The sequence below is a fragment of the Narcine bancroftii genome, chromosome 6 (assembly GCF_036971445.1).
Source record: "Narcine bancroftii isolate sNarBan1 chromosome 6, sNarBan1.hap1, whole genome shotgun sequence".
Taxonomy (NCBI): Eukaryota; Metazoa; Chordata; class Chondrichthyes; order Torpediniformes; family Narcinidae; genus Narcine; species Narcine bancroftii.
The window spans coordinates 11,000,565-11,013,232 of NC_091474.1; the positions used below are offsets into that span (position 1 = coordinate 11,000,565).

The window sequence follows — 12,668 nt, forward strand, 5'->3', positions numbered from 1 at the left end:
AATCAGAATTTGAATTTATTTAATTCATAAGAATGTCTTTACGAAATTCTACACAGCAAATTTGATTTTTTTTTAATATTTCCAGTTTCCACAAGTTCATTACTGTGGTTGCTTTGATGGTCATTGGCAATTCAATATTTGCCCTTCTTTGAGGCTGCAATTATGGGGCAAATTTCAGTGAGGACTGGTTATTGCAGAGCAAATGTCTCATATTATTAATTGGTGGGATTTCAGGAAAAATTTCTCCCTGTGCATTTCTCCCCCTCATCTCTGCCTCTTTTCCAGCAATTTTATCCGACAGTAAACACTTACTATGTATTTTGCCTGTCACAAGGTGAATATTTCTTAATGTACTAATTTCTGTGAGCAACTGGTTTTGAATTCAGCAGAAATCCTTCCGCTCCTGCTGCATATATTTCTGTGCACTTTTTACACTTAAAACAATTCTGGAAAACACATTACAGTTGTCAAATGTAAGCTGAAGCCAGGTTAAATTAATCAACATTTCGGGGTGGCAAAGTTGGCATAGCAGTTAGCACAACGCAGCTACAGCAGCAGTAATCGGGACCGGGGTTCAAATCCCACGCTGTCTGTAAGGAATTCGTACATTCTATCCGTGTTTGCATGGGTTTTCCCCGGGGGCTCTGCTTTCCTCCCACTCTTCAAAAACGAACTCGCGGGCTGGGGGTGGTTGTAGGTCAATTGAGTCAAATTGGGTGGCACGGGCTCATGGGCCAAAAGGGTCTCTTACAGTGCTGTATGTCTAAATTTATTTCAATTTAACCAGCAAATAGATTTTGCTTCCTCTTTGGGAAGGACTGACTGAGAACCTCTGCAAGAGAATTAAACTGTCAGACATTACCTGTTTGCTCTGCGTTGCTTTTTGGACATTTACTGCACAAGCAAACACGAATATGACATTTTGGGCAATTTACCCTTGATTTAAATTATTGAAAGGATAAGAAGGGAAATAAGAAAGGTTTCCCGCAAAAGAGTTTGAATAGTTTTGAAGTAATTGTTTGAAAAGTTAAGGCAGAAACTCTCAGCATATATGAAAGGTCCCTGTTTACAGTTGAAGAGTAATGACCTGCAAGAATATAGATCAAAAAGAAAAAGAACAATGCTGGAGAAGCTCAGCTGGTCAGTGTACTTTATATAGCACACCCAATGTTTCAGCCTTGAGGATTTGCTATATAAAGTACACTGTCTGACCAGCTGATTTTCTCCAGCATTGTGTTTTTATTCCAACCACGATATCTGCGTTTTACTGTAGATCAAAGGGACTTTTAGTAAAGCATTTGACAAAGTTAGTCACGGTAGGCAGGTCCAAAAGATTAAGTCACATGGGATCCACAGTAAGTTGGATAAAAATTTGGCTTGGTCTGACTGTTTGTCTGACTGCAGGTCTGTGTCCAGTGGTGTGCCACTGGAATCAGATTGATTAGGCAGTAGTCTTGGCCTGCAGTTTCTGTGTAAAATAATGATCATCCAAGAAAGAAATGTATTTATTGTACATTGGATGCTATATACTGGATTTTATTGAATTACTCACTGAAGTAGCTTGCATATTATTTCTGTGCTTTGAATAGGTATCTCAGAGCCATGTATCTTGGAATCCAAAGCCGATGGCACAGGGAACATGAGCGCCGGCACTTCTACTGGAGAATGATGTTTGAAATTGCTGATATAAATATGTTACGCCTCCTCGAGACCTTCCTCAAAAGTGCACCTCAGCTTGTCCTCCAGCTCAGTATTATGGTTCAGAGAAATCACATTGGGAGCTTACAAGGTAAGGCTCGATAATAATGGTATAATATAAAACCAGTGAAAGAAACACATATTTAAAGAAACAAAAGATTCTACTTTTGTCCTCTTTGTCTTACTTTCTCATCGCATGACAGAATTCCTTCTCTTTAATTTCCATTTCTTTAATCTCTATATCCAGTGTGCTTTTGCTTCCCTGCTTTATTTGTTATCTTCACGGCTGTCCCTTGGATAGCAATATAATTTAACAAGAAGATTTACAGATTTAACAGAATTTTAGTGCTTTTGCAGGGGGTCAGAGTGAGGGGTGGGGGGGGGGGATGGTGGCTCTGGAAACTCATAGAAACATAGAAGATAGGAGCAGGAGTAGGTCATTCGACCCTTCGAGCCTGCTCCGCCATTCAACGAGATCATCGCTGATCTTAAAGTTCAATGGTGACCGGGCATTCACATTCCCAGGTACAAAAATATTATTGGAGGGACATGGAAATCAAAGGAGGGAATGGGGTTACCACACAATAGAATAGAGTTTAAAGCAGCCATTCTCAACCTTTTTTGTATGGCCCCTTTTGAATTCTACCCTACCAACCACCCCCCCACCCTTTCCCTGTGAAGCAGTCAAGTTTAGTTGGTATCTTCTCTACTCCTCTCCTACCAACTGCATAAAAAAACCTTTATAAAAATTATATTTTCTGTCCGTGCCCTTGCCCCTTTGCATGTGTATGGCCCCGTGGAGAAAGGCTGGTCTAAATAATGTGCCTTTTTAGTTCTGAGGTAAATGCTGCCACTAAATCAGTTTTGCTTCCTTGGCCTGACGATGTTCAAATGTCTTATTATGCCCTGTAAGGAAGTTGTATATGATAGTTTATCCTAATTGTTAACAATATCTCTTCGCATTGAAGAGCTGAATAGACTTTCTCCTGCCTCCATAATGATCTGTCTATCTAGGCTTTAAATAACTGCAATAAATTTGTCTATTTGAACTTAATTTTGAAATTAAAATATTGATTTAAAATAGATGATCTTGTGTAGATACTGTAATAATTTAGTGAAACAAATAATTAGCATAGTAATTGAGTCATAGAATTTTACACCAACCAAGTTGTCTATCTAGGCTTTTCTTATTTCCCCTATGTTTGGCCCATATCTCTCTAAAGCTTTCCATCCAGGTACCTGTCTGAATCTCTTTTAAATGTTGCTATTGTAATTGCTTCTACCACTTCCTCTGGGCTATTATTTCTATCATTCCCAATAATCCTTGAAGGATTTGTTTAATCCGATCTGCCTCTATCATTTGCTTTACCAGAGTTTCAATGTATCTTGCCATCCAGGGTTTTCTACTGCTGCCAGCCTGGTCTTCACTCCTACCTTCTAGTTCACGTGAACCCATCCCTCTTTTACAGGTGCATTGGCCCCAGAAGCAATCCCAACAAAGCAGGGATCTCAATCCCTCCCACCTGTACCATCTGCTCAGCCATACATTCATCTGCCCTATTCTCCTCTTCCTACACTCTCTAGCACATGGCACAGGGAGAAAACCAGGGATTAAGGTTCTGCTTTTTAACCTTCCATCTAACTCCCTATCTTCACTGTGCAGGATCTCATCCCTTTTTCTCCCTTTTTTCATGGGTACCCCAAGAACTTGGTAATGCTATTTTAAATGTGGTCCTGCTGTTTTGCATTTGGTTAATTAAATAAAATAACAACTTTCTATTCAAAGTGATGATCCTGAAACTTGAATCAGTTACGATTTCAACAATGTCCTTTTTTTTTTAATTTAAATTTAGACTTTCAACACAGTAACAAGCCCTTTTGGCCCATGAACCTGTTCTGCCCAATCACACCCAATTGACTTACAACCCCCGTTACATTTATTTTAAAGGGTGGGAGGAAACTGTAGGCCTTAGAGAAAACCACACAGTCATGGGGAGAACATACATACTCCTTACAGACAGCGTGGGATGTGAACCTTTCTCCCATTCGCTGCTGTGGCAACAGTGATGCACTAACCTTTACGCTAACTGTACCACCCGTTTGGGTCAGAAACTCCTGTTCTTACCTGGAGTGGCTTGTTTGTGACTTCACAACCATGTATACCAGAGGTTCTTGATGAAATTCACTCAGTTATAATGAACTGCTACAGATATATTAGTGATCAAACCCGAAGGATCACTCATTAGCCTTAGACCCAACATGAGTGCACATGACTGAGGCAACTCCGTGAAGCCCATCTTGCTGGCCTCTGGGGACATTTGTCAGCAGGAGAAGTGAGATATAGACTAGTGAAACCAAAAAAATCTGATGTAGATATGCTCAAAGAATCATGTCTGCCATCCCCGGGAATGTCTTGGACTGTTACTTGAACATAACCAGCTGAGATGGAAGACAATTCGGTGACCTCAGAGGTCCCACGAAATCCAATGAAGCATGGATGAGATAGGGTCCCTCTGATAAACAACTGTAGAACTTGGTCAGCTGATCAATTGGCACAGTCTGTGTCGAACATCACGGGGAAAAAGAATCCCGTGGATCCCGAATTGGCATTTTCATTGTCCATCTATAAAGTGGCTCAATGATGTCGCCATGTTGACTGAGGAAAAATTCAAATGCTAGAAGATGTATTGCAAAAAAACTAGAGATTCAAAAAAAGATGAGTAGTTCATGAACACTAATCAATATCATTTCCACTTCTTTTGTAAAAGGAACTATGCATCTGAGATTTGGGCCTTGCCCCATGATGTTGTTTTAATGGTCATGAATCGGTGTTAAGGCAGATTCATTTTTATGAAGTTTATTTGCTTTGTCACCTTCTGAATGAAAATTGTTTCTTTATAGTTCCCTGGAGATACATTGTTGAACAGACTGTACCACAGTCATTCTATTACCTTCCTGACAACATTAACACAAAGGTTTTGGTTATTGATAAAATGACAGTGATGTGGATCTGAAATATTGTGATTTTAAAAACATAAAATGCTAGAAACAAGCTGCTTCTCAGGAAGCATTCGTGGAGTGTGTAAAATTAACAGTTTAAGTCAATGACCTTTAGAACTGGTAATTGAGATTAAATAAGTTAAGATGGGGAGACACTGAGTAGGAGAGAATAAAGGAGGTGCATGTCTGGGGGTAGTGGGTGGGGAAAGGCTGATTAGTGAGATTGTAGCAAAGGGATTTGATTAGAGATGTAATAGGCCAGACTTGGGAGCAATATAACAGCAGTTTGCCTGAAATTACTGAAGGGGTGTGAGTGACAGCTGAAAATCTGAAATAAAAGTGCCAGAATGATCTGAAATGCCAGAATGTTTGAAAATAACATGTTGTTCCTTGAGCTTCATTGAAACAGTAGGAGGTTGCAGTCAGAGATTAGATTAGGAGTTGGAGAACTAAGGAGTTCTGTTCAAAAGGAAGAGGTAAAAGGAATTTCCTTGCAATTTTTTTTAATAATTGGAAGGAGCTGTGTGAAGGGCAACAGATATTGGTGCATCCAGAAAAGAACAGTCTCCTTGGAAGACTGAAAGGAGGAGAGATTACTCCGTTATTCAATATCTTAAAACTCTGTTTATCTCTGACTTTTCCTTATTTTGAACCTGATACATTACAGGTGCTGCCTGGCTGATTTATTTCTCACATTTCTCTTTAATTTTGAATTTCCAGTAGCTGTGGAATTTTTGATTCTTAAATCCTGTCTGTTATTATGCTCACTTTATTGTAAAATGGGTATGATTGAATCTGATTTACTGGCATATTGTAAGGAGTCTGACTGAAGAGTAAATTTGGGAGTAATTAAGTGCACTGTGAAGATGAGAAAGGAATTCAAAATGATGAAAGGAATAGACAAGATAAGTATAGGTTATGTCTACATCAAATTTAATAGCTGCCCATCTTTATGGAGCAAAACAATACAAAATATTTTTAAAATAGCATTCTCAAATGCAAGAACATGAACCATGAAAGTATCTTAATTTTGTGACAAGTTCTGACCTGAATGTTTTGCTTCCATTTTTCAAAGGGCCAGCACCAAACATTCACAGCAAGTCAAAGTTGCAACCCAATTCAATTAATCCAGCGCCATTTGACTTGGCTTAGTTTCCTGATTCAGCAAAGCACTGCAGCACTTACAAACACAATTGATTAATCTTTGGATGTAAAATGAATACCAAAATGTTGGTTATATTAAATATTAACACCACTTTCTGGTCATGAAATATCAGCTCTCTTCTTTTTGCACTGTACTATTACGTAAATTATCGGCAACTATTGGACATTCATATGCAGTTCCAGTCATGTTCTTTTAGTGCATGAACAATGGGAGAAAGGAGTAAGAGACACTTCTGTGACATAGAATTACTGACATTGGGATATATCAAAGTGATTCACAAACTTTGAATTACATTTTAAGCATGCTTATCAAATAAATTGAGAACCAGTTAAATAAGTTTGCATATTAATCCAGGCTATCATTCGTAACTAAAATGTTAAATTAAAATGTTAAGAATTTGTGAAGAAGTTGTTTTGAAAAGAAAATTTAATTTTTAAGTTTACACATGCAGGTAACTGCCTCCTTTTAAAGAAATGTTGGAGAACATGGTTAATCAGTGATGTCTGTAAACCACATAGGAGGATAAAGGATAGCAGGCAGTGCTAGATCAAGTGAATTTTCAAAAGTGAATTCAGGACGCTTTTGTGATATGAAGCAAAGGCAGTGCAGCTCTATCAATAACCACAAGCAGACACAAAGCAAGAGGTTCAAGGCTTTAATATCCAGAAACATTGGGCATGTCGCTGCATGCTGCTGGCCCAGATCCAAGGCTGGTATGGAGGGAGGAGTCTAGGCCTACCACCCTTTATTGGGGATCTTACGGAGAGGAGTTACAGGGACAGAGGTGGGTCAGCCTGTACAGTCTAGTGAGGTTACACCTGCACTACCATATTCCACCACAGGCATTGAAAATACATTGAAGTGTCGATCAACTATAAACTACTAAAAGAGACCATATGAGATGAAGAAAACTACAGATGTTGGAAATCTAGAATTTAAAAACAAAATGCCAGAAACTCTTATTAGATCTGGAAGGAGAAATCGAGTTCATGTTTTAGGTCTGAGACTTTTCATCGGACTGTAGATTATTTCTCTTTCCACAGATGCTGCCTGATCTGCTAGGTGTTATAACATTTTATGTTTATTTATAATTGCGAGACTGAACAGATTCCAGGATCTGAACAATCTTACTTATTTTATTCCACCATAACAAGTCTTGCATTCATTTAATCAAGCAGACACAGCTTCATTTAGTACATTATCCAAATGATAGTGCAAACTCTTGAGCAATCCGTTACTCATTACTGAAGTCAAATTTTTAATGTTTTGGTCCATCGTGTTGCTTGAATCTATGACTAAACCAAGATGATGACAAATAAAGTAGGTGCTTTTTTGATTTCAGTATCTTCTTGCGTTTGCTTGCTTAAAATCACAGGATTCGTATACATAAGGCTCAAAAATGCAAGAATGCACAAAAAATAACGGTGTGATACATTTAATAAGCTATTAATTATTATAAAAACCCAGAGCTATAATTAACACAGTAGCTGACATTAGTAATCCTTAATATCTGCCCAATTATAATGAATGCATCTTGACATAGTTAATTACTTCAATACTTGTATTTGATGGTTAAAACTATGCTCTTGTTAAAAACACATTCATACTTCTGAATAAAGATGAAAGAACCAAACATGGGTTTTCAAGTGCTATCTTGATGGTTTCTTTTCCATTGCAGAAGTTTAATTAATTCCAGCCATTGCTTCCTTAAAGATATTATTTTCAATATGAAAATATACGCAGAGAACTTGTGTATGGTTCTGTGGGGTGATCTTATCTTTCTTTGGCATGGCTTCGCGGACAAAGATTTATGGAGGGGGTAAGATCACCCCACAGCCTCCTAAACTCCAAGGAAAACTCCAGTCCCAGAAATATTCTTGTAAATTTTTTTTCTGCACTCTTTCCAGGTAATGACATCCTTGCTAGAGTTAGGTGGCCAGAGTCTCACCGACCTTTTGTACAAATATTTCAACTCTTATACACAATACCTCAGCTGATGAAACCAAGCATGCCATCTGCCTCTTCACACTGTCCACCTGTGCACTCTTTTAGGGAAGTATTTACTGATACCCCTAGTTCTTTCTGTTCTACAAAGGTCTCCAAAACCTCACACTTGCCGAAGTTGAACTGCATTTGCCATTCATTGGCTTATTTTTCTGAGTTGATTTAAATTTTATTATAATCTTAGATAACTTTCTTCACTGTCTGCTATACCACCAATTTTGATGTTGTCTGCAAACTTACAAGTCAAGTACATTCTCTTCCAAATCCTTAATAGAGATGACAAACTTTAGTGGAACCAGCATTCATCCCTGTGGCATGCCACTGATCACTGGCCTCCACTCTGGAAAAACAACTCTCTACTACCACCCTCTGACTCCTACCATCAAACCAACTTTGTGCCCAATGGCCAGCTCTCCCTGCATCCCATCTGATCTCACCTTCAAGGCCAGTCTACCAAGGGAGACCTTGTTAAGGCTTTGCTAAAGTCCATGTAGGCAGCATCTACTGCCTTGCCTTTATCAATCCTCAAACATGTCCAGTCTGATTAATAACATGGCAAAATTCCAATCTTCAGTGAAAAATGGTGCAAAGGTTTGAACTAAAACAATGTTGTATGTTCAATCATAAATGTTAAGTGCATGTAAATAATGTGCAAGGCATTTTCTACCAAAACTAATGCAAATATTTAATATGCTTGTTGTAGCCACATCTTCGATATATTTTTCAGACATCTTTTTTAAAGGCTGATTTTTTGTGGCGGATCTTTATATTCTGATTTGTGTGATGGCAGCAGGTTCTGCAAGTGGGAGGATGTGTGCTTTGCATAAGGTCAAAGTAAATTAAACACCTGGTGAGAGAATTTTACTGTTACTAGATGATAGATTAGAAAAGGGATTTTGTGGAACATAAATGATGAGTGTGGGTGTGTTTGAAAGATACAGTGACTGCCGAGAAAGGTCATTGGAAAGATCAGTGAGGAAATTAAAATGATGCCAAATTCTCCTTTGTTCACAGTCAGGAGTATAGAAAACTAGTTGTATAATAACAAGTGTATGAATGGTGAAGGATATTTAGCATGTACAGACCTCTCACAAGCCAGTAATGCAGGAAACAAATGTGGGCAAGGATTTCCTTTCAGGGGAATTCCAACTTGAAAACTAAATGTGATATCTCTTGTTGGAGTGGTTGCCAAGTGGGAACACTAATTTCCACACTTTGGTACAGCCAATGCAGGTCCTACTTGAGACAGAGAGGACTAGCTTGGAAAGCTCCAGTGATGGGAATGTTGAGAATGGATTGGGCCTTCTAAGAAGGAGCACATTGGATCATCTATGAAAATGCCTCCCTCGGTACTAGGTAGAATTATTCACTGCTTGGGGTTGTGGATGCTAGAAGTTCACCATTCCTTGGCATGGATTCCCTCCAATTTCATATGATTCACAAGATATCAGAGCAGAAGTAGGCCAATTGAGTCTGCTCTGTCATTCTATCATCCTCCCATTCAGCCCCACTCTCTGGCCTTCTCCCTGTAACCCTTGATAGTCTAACTAATCAAATACCTATCAATCTCTGCCTTAAATATACCCGTCAACCTTGTTTCCACAACCGTTTGTGGCAACAAATTCCATAGACTCAAAACTGTATGGCTAAAGAAATTTCTCTGCACCTCTGTTTTAAATTTATGCCCTTTTATCCTGAAGTTGTTCCCTCTTGTCCTAGACTCCCCGACTGTGGGTAACTAGCTTGCCACATTGTAGATAGCGTCGAAAGAACCAAAGACTTGTTGATCCAAACCAAGGCTTTTATTAACTAAAAGACTGGAGCATATCACATGTAGGTCAACCAGTCCAGAATGACCTGGTCTGGCTAGGAGCAATCCTTTAAGACCTGCCAGTAGGTGTGGCTACACTCTCAGCCAATCATAGTCATCCTACTACACTACAATCTGTACATATACACATTGGTAATAGAATCTGTACTATCACACACATCTATTCTGTATGGGCCTTCAGCATTCGAAATCCCTTGATCAGGTTCCCCCTTATCCTTCTGTACTCAACGAGTTCCTCAAATGCTAACCCTTCCATTCCTGGTGTAATTCTAGTAAATCTTCTCTGAATCCTCTCCATGTCACCACATCCTTTCTGAAATAAGATGCCCAAAGCTGTACACAGTACTCCAGGTGAGGTCTCACCAGTGTCCATAGAGTCTCAACATTAGATCTCTCCTCTTGTATGCTATTCCTCTAGAAATGAATCCCAATATTGCATTCACCACCTTCACCATTGACTAAACCTGGAGCTTAACCTTTAGGGTATCGTGCACAAGGACTCCCAAGTCCTTTTGCTCCTTCAAATTTTGAATTTTCTCCCCATCTGAATAATAGTCTGCCCATCTATTTCTTCTACCAAACTGTATGACTGTACACTTTCCAATATTGTATTTCATCTGCCACCTCTCTGCCTTGGCCCGGTCATGTGCCTCTACTCTGTAGCTGTCAAAGACAGTTGTCAGTGACTCCAACAGCTTCCCAACCACCGATGTCAGGATAATAGGTCTATAATTCCCTTTCTGCTGCCTCACTCTCCTAAGAAGCAGCATTCACAATCCTCCAGTCCACTGGATGTGACAGAATCCATTGTTTCTTGGAAAATCACAATCTCTACAGCTACCTCCTTCAGAGCCCAAGGGTTCATTCCATTTGGTCCAGAAGACTTAACTACCCTTAGAACATTCTGGTTGCCTTGCACCTTCTCTCTCGTGATATTGACTATGCTTACTTCTCTTCCCAGAGACCCTTGAGAGTCCAGTATGCTACTTATGTCTTCTGCAGTGAAGGCTGATCCAAAATATGATTGTAAAGATACCTTTGAGTATTGTGACATAAATGCTATGATGGCAAGCTTTATTGAATATGTAGCTCTGTTTAGGCGAGTAAAATTATCCAACTAGAGAAGAGATCAAAACTGAAATGAGATGTGAGGCCTGGTGCTGATGGATAGTGGAAGATGACACTTCACAGATAAAATAGTTAAAATTTGATTATCACCACCACCGGGTGTGGTTTTAAGAACTAGTTATTAACAAAATGATACTAAATTAGAAAGCTGTGGTTTAATGAAATTGGATTCAGTGCAGGAATGAATGGGCTCATGAGAAAGAGAAGAAAAATCTGTGACCAATCATTTTTTGTGCAAAATAAAGAAGACCCACATATTATCTCATTAGTGTAATTTTTGATAACGCTGTGTACAATTATCAAGAAATTAACCAGTTCATTTACCATATATGTCGGCGCCTATGTCAACTGGGTGTATAAGATGACCCCCAGAATTTCCACTTTTTCCCAGGGCAGGAGTAGCAAACATGTACAGAGTAAAGGGAGAAAAGTTTAGGGGAGACATCAAGGTAAGCATTTATTACGCAGAGAGTTGTGGGTGCCTGGAATGCATTGCCAGCGGTGGTGGTGAAGGCAGGAACAATAGGTCCATTTAAGAGAGTCTTGGACAGGCACCTGGATGAAGTAAAAATAGAGGGTTATGAGGTAGGGCAGGTTTAGTTAAAAAAATATATATATAGATATATAGGTTGGAACTACATTGTGGGCCAAAGGGGGCTTGTACTGTGCTTTGATGTTTGTAAATCATGTGGAACAAAATAGAGAATTTCACATTTGGTAAATAGTGGCATAGAGAACCGTCTGAAAGGTTACTGGACATTTCTGATTTTATTTAGGGAATTTATGTGATCATTTTTTTTTATTCTGGAAAAAATAGCAACAGTTTCACACAGAACTCTTGAGCGAACCCTTGTTGTCTAATTTGCTGCTGCCCTGTTTTCCCTTCAAAGAAGGGAATAAACTATCTCTCACCTGCTTCTGGCTCCCAATTACCACCCTGCTGCTCTCTCCACAATCCACCTATCACTGCCTGTTTTGTGCTCTAAGTTCCAAGATCTGCAGTCTCTTGTGTCTTTATTTCTGTATCTGGGAGCTAGATAAGGAACACAATTGTTAAAATTAAGCTTTCTAGGAATGAGAGCGGGGTTTTTATGTCCAGAGGAGTTTTCAGAGGTTGAGAAATGGGATTATATCTGCAATTTAATGCCCAATTGAGAAAGAAACGATGGTGAAGTACTTAATTGAAAAGAAATTGTCAAATACATGGTCAAGTCCACAAAAAAAGGACACTTAGACTTGATCCATTAAATCTAGGATCAGAATAAAATGATATTCCATTCAGTTAGTACATATATTAATTAATGGTGGCAAAGGGAGGTGAATTACTTAATTTGGGATTAATAGAAGCAAATGAACAATCCGGAGACCACACCGACACTGGAAGGAAAGAGAATGGAAAAATTTCAAATATATAATTCCTATAAAATGCTGCAAAGGGAGCCAAATGGTGAAGATACAATGGAAAGCTAGAGCAAATGGGCACCTTCACTGGAAGCCAGGAAGGCAAGGATTATAATAGAACTTGGTGTTTAAGAAGGGAATTACCTGTTTTAAAATGGGCATTTGAGGATAGATAAACAGGTGTATGATGTCTTTATACTTTCTGTTTGTTTGAATATTTTATTTAAATTTTCCTTACCTGTATTCTTGTCAAAATACAAAATATAATGTAATCATATCAAATCCATTATAAATGATGGTTTTATAAAAAAATCCCAAGATATAAACCCCCCCCAACCCCCGACCCACAAATAATAACCCCAACAGAGAAAGAAAAGAAAGAAGGAAGAAAGAGAGAAGGAAAAATAATAGAATTGTAAAGAAAGAAAAAAAGAACTGAAC

The 12,668-nt window shown here is 38.7% G+C and overlaps 1 protein-coding gene and 1 long non-coding RNA gene across 16 annotated transcripts in view; one reads left to right on the forward strand and one right to left on the reverse strand.

Annotated features, from left to right (window-relative positions):
- xkr7b (XK, Kell blood group complex subunit-related family, member 7b) overlaps nucleotides 1-12,668 on the forward strand; it is a 259,515-nt gene that overhangs the window by 237,104 nt on the left and 9,743 nt on the right. For all 15 annotated transcript variants that reach the window (XM_069883933.1, XM_069883932.1, XM_069883934.1 and 12 more), the window contains one exon: nucleotides 1,590-1,789. In XM_069883933.1, coding sequence (XP_069740034.1) covers nucleotides 1,603-1,789 — 187 coding nt within the window. In that variant the 5' untranslated portion in view covers nucleotides 1,590-1,602. The remainder of the gene's footprint in view (nucleotides 1-1,589; nucleotides 1,790-12,668) is intronic.
- LOC138735703 (uncharacterized) overlaps nucleotides 1-12,668 on the reverse strand; it is a 320,545-nt gene that overhangs the window by 41,981 nt on the left and 265,896 nt on the right. The gene's annotated exons all lie outside the window — the stretch shown is intronic.